The sequence below is a fragment of the Mastomys coucha genome, chromosome X, assembly GCF_008632895.1.
Source record: "Mastomys coucha isolate ucsf_1 chromosome X, UCSF_Mcou_1, whole genome shotgun sequence".
NCBI classification, from domain to species: domain Eukaryota; kingdom Metazoa; phylum Chordata; class Mammalia; order Rodentia; family Muridae; genus Mastomys; species Mastomys coucha.
Window position 1 is genome coordinate 75,537,630 of NC_045030.1, and position 2,030 is coordinate 75,539,659.

At 52.0% G+C, this 2,030-nt stretch overlaps 1 protein-coding gene across 1 annotated transcript in view; it reads right to left on the bottom strand.

Annotated features, from left to right (window-relative positions):
* The window catches only part of Pdzd4 (PDZ domain containing 4), a 29,619-nt gene that overhangs the window by 1,877 nt on the left and 25,712 nt on the right, over positions 1-2,030 (bottom strand). The window contains exons 5-8 of the mRNA XM_031344430.1: positions 1,552-1,614; positions 1,110-1,211; positions 858-968; positions 7-681 (exon numbers count right to left, since the gene is read on the bottom strand). Coding sequence (XP_031200290.1) covers positions 7-681; positions 858-968; positions 1,110-1,211; positions 1,552-1,614 — 951 coding nt within the window. The remainder of the gene's footprint in view (positions 1-6; positions 682-857; positions 969-1,109; positions 1,212-1,551; positions 1,615-2,030) is intronic.

Genomic DNA, 2,030 nt, shown 5'->3' on the forward strand with positions numbered 1-2,030 from the left:
AAGTGGAGTGCTGCGGCAGCTCTCCCCAGTGTTGTAAGCGCTGGTGCTATCTTTGTCTGATTTCTCTGGCAGTTCAGAGATATCAGACAGCTCATGCTTTTTGGGCTCACTGACTGCCAGATCATAGAGACTCTCCTCCTCCAGCAGCCAGGCCTTCATACAGCGCTCCCGCAACTGCTGCATCTTCTGTGCCCGCAAGATATTGCGGCACTTGAACTCTAGGTGCCGAAGCTCTTCCTCCAGCATGGCCATCTCATGGCCTAGGCTCTCATTGCGGTTGACATCTAGGGCACTGTTGCCACTGGAGGCCCGGGAGAAGAAGATGCCCAGCTGGTTGCCATTTTCCAGGTGACACTTGATCTCCAGCAGCTCCCGGTAGCGTTCATACTCCTCATCAGTGAGCCCAGGCAGGTCAGCCCCTCCCAGCCCTGCCCCCTCAGCTAGCAGAGAATCCATGCTGAAGTGAAAGTCCCTGCTCTGTAGGGCATCCCCTTGTAGACCAAATTTGCGCAGGCTTCCAGGGGTGTTGGTGGTGCTGGGAGGTTCATCCCCCAGCAGGTCATGTTCAGAGCTCTCTTCATTGCGGGTACTCTCATCAGTCCGGCCCACCCCGCTGTCCAGGTCCTGGCTGTTGCTCAAGCCTGGGCCCCCATCGGGAGCTCCCTTCTCATCATTTCCAGTCTGGGACAGAAATGACAAACAGTCAGTTAGGTTCTCACAGACAAGTGTGCTGCAGAAGGACTAGAAAGAAGTTCACAGTTTGCTTCTCTCCAGACTCATGCTGGAAGACAGTGAACAGTTCCTTTCAACTTCCTCCCTTTCTTTCCCTCCCCAGTTAGCAGTCCTTCCTTCCTTACCTGCTGAACAGGGGGTGACTTTAGCTTCCGGGCACGAAGGTCCCCTTCATTCTCAGATCCAAAGTCATCTAGGAAGTCATCTCTGTCACTGTCTTTCCATCGCTTTGCTAGCTGCAGAGACAAACATGAGCTAGCCAACACTTTAAAGACCTCCCCAATGCCCTTCCACCTTTCCCTAGACCCTATGCACTCAGTGAAGTAAAACAGGCCTTCAAGACAGAAAGTGTCACCCTTTCAGATAGGCATACACACCTGACTCTCAGGCCGGGCCACTAGCAGGGAGATGTTGGTGTTCTCCTCCTGGCTCAGGATGGCCACTGCCTCCTCTCGGTTTTGGACATCCATTCCATTAATCTGCAGAGGTTCAGGGAACAGTCAACAAGAATGCTAGTGGGGGACTCTGGCTGTGCCAAGGGCAGGGTCTTGAACTCTGGGAAGGCATAACTTAGCAGAATGCATTAGGGGAAAGGATGGCCTGGCCTAAATAAGCATATGTGCTCAGAGAATGGAGGAGTAGAAGTGGAGGGTAAAAAGGGCAGGGAGGTACTCAGGGCAGTTGAGCAGAATAGAGATGAGATTTGGCCCAGGACATGGTAGGTTCCAGGGTAAAAGACCAGGTTCTCAGCAGAAAAGATCTAGAAAGGGGTTGAGAAGAGGGCAAAGCAGGCACGTTAGCCTGACTTCTAGTGCTCACCTGGATGATTCTGTCTCCCTCACGGATCCGGCCATCTTTGGCTGCAATGCTGTTGGGATTTACCTGCAGGACACATGCATCTTGGGGACTTGGGCACCTTTGATGCCCTTTTCAGTGTGTGTGTGTGTGTGTGTAAGCGGTGGTGGTGGGGGGATAGTATCAGCCTGGGATGCTGCCAAGGCAAATGCCAGGCTTGCTCACTTCCCTACTTCACCTCAGACTAGCAGCTTCTAAGTGTTAAGAAGCAGGGGTGGAACAGTGAACCAAGGCAGTTTGCTCCCTCAGCTTGGGAGATACAGGGTGACCAGAAGCAGTTCCCTAGCCCCTACCCAACACTTCAGTGGTTTTGCCTCTAGCCCTTGTACTACTATACTCTATACATCAAAGTCTTTCTTTTTTTTTATTTAGTGCTAAGGAACCCACAGCCTTGTGTATACTAGAAAAGCACTTTACCACTGAGCTATACCTCCAACTTTCTT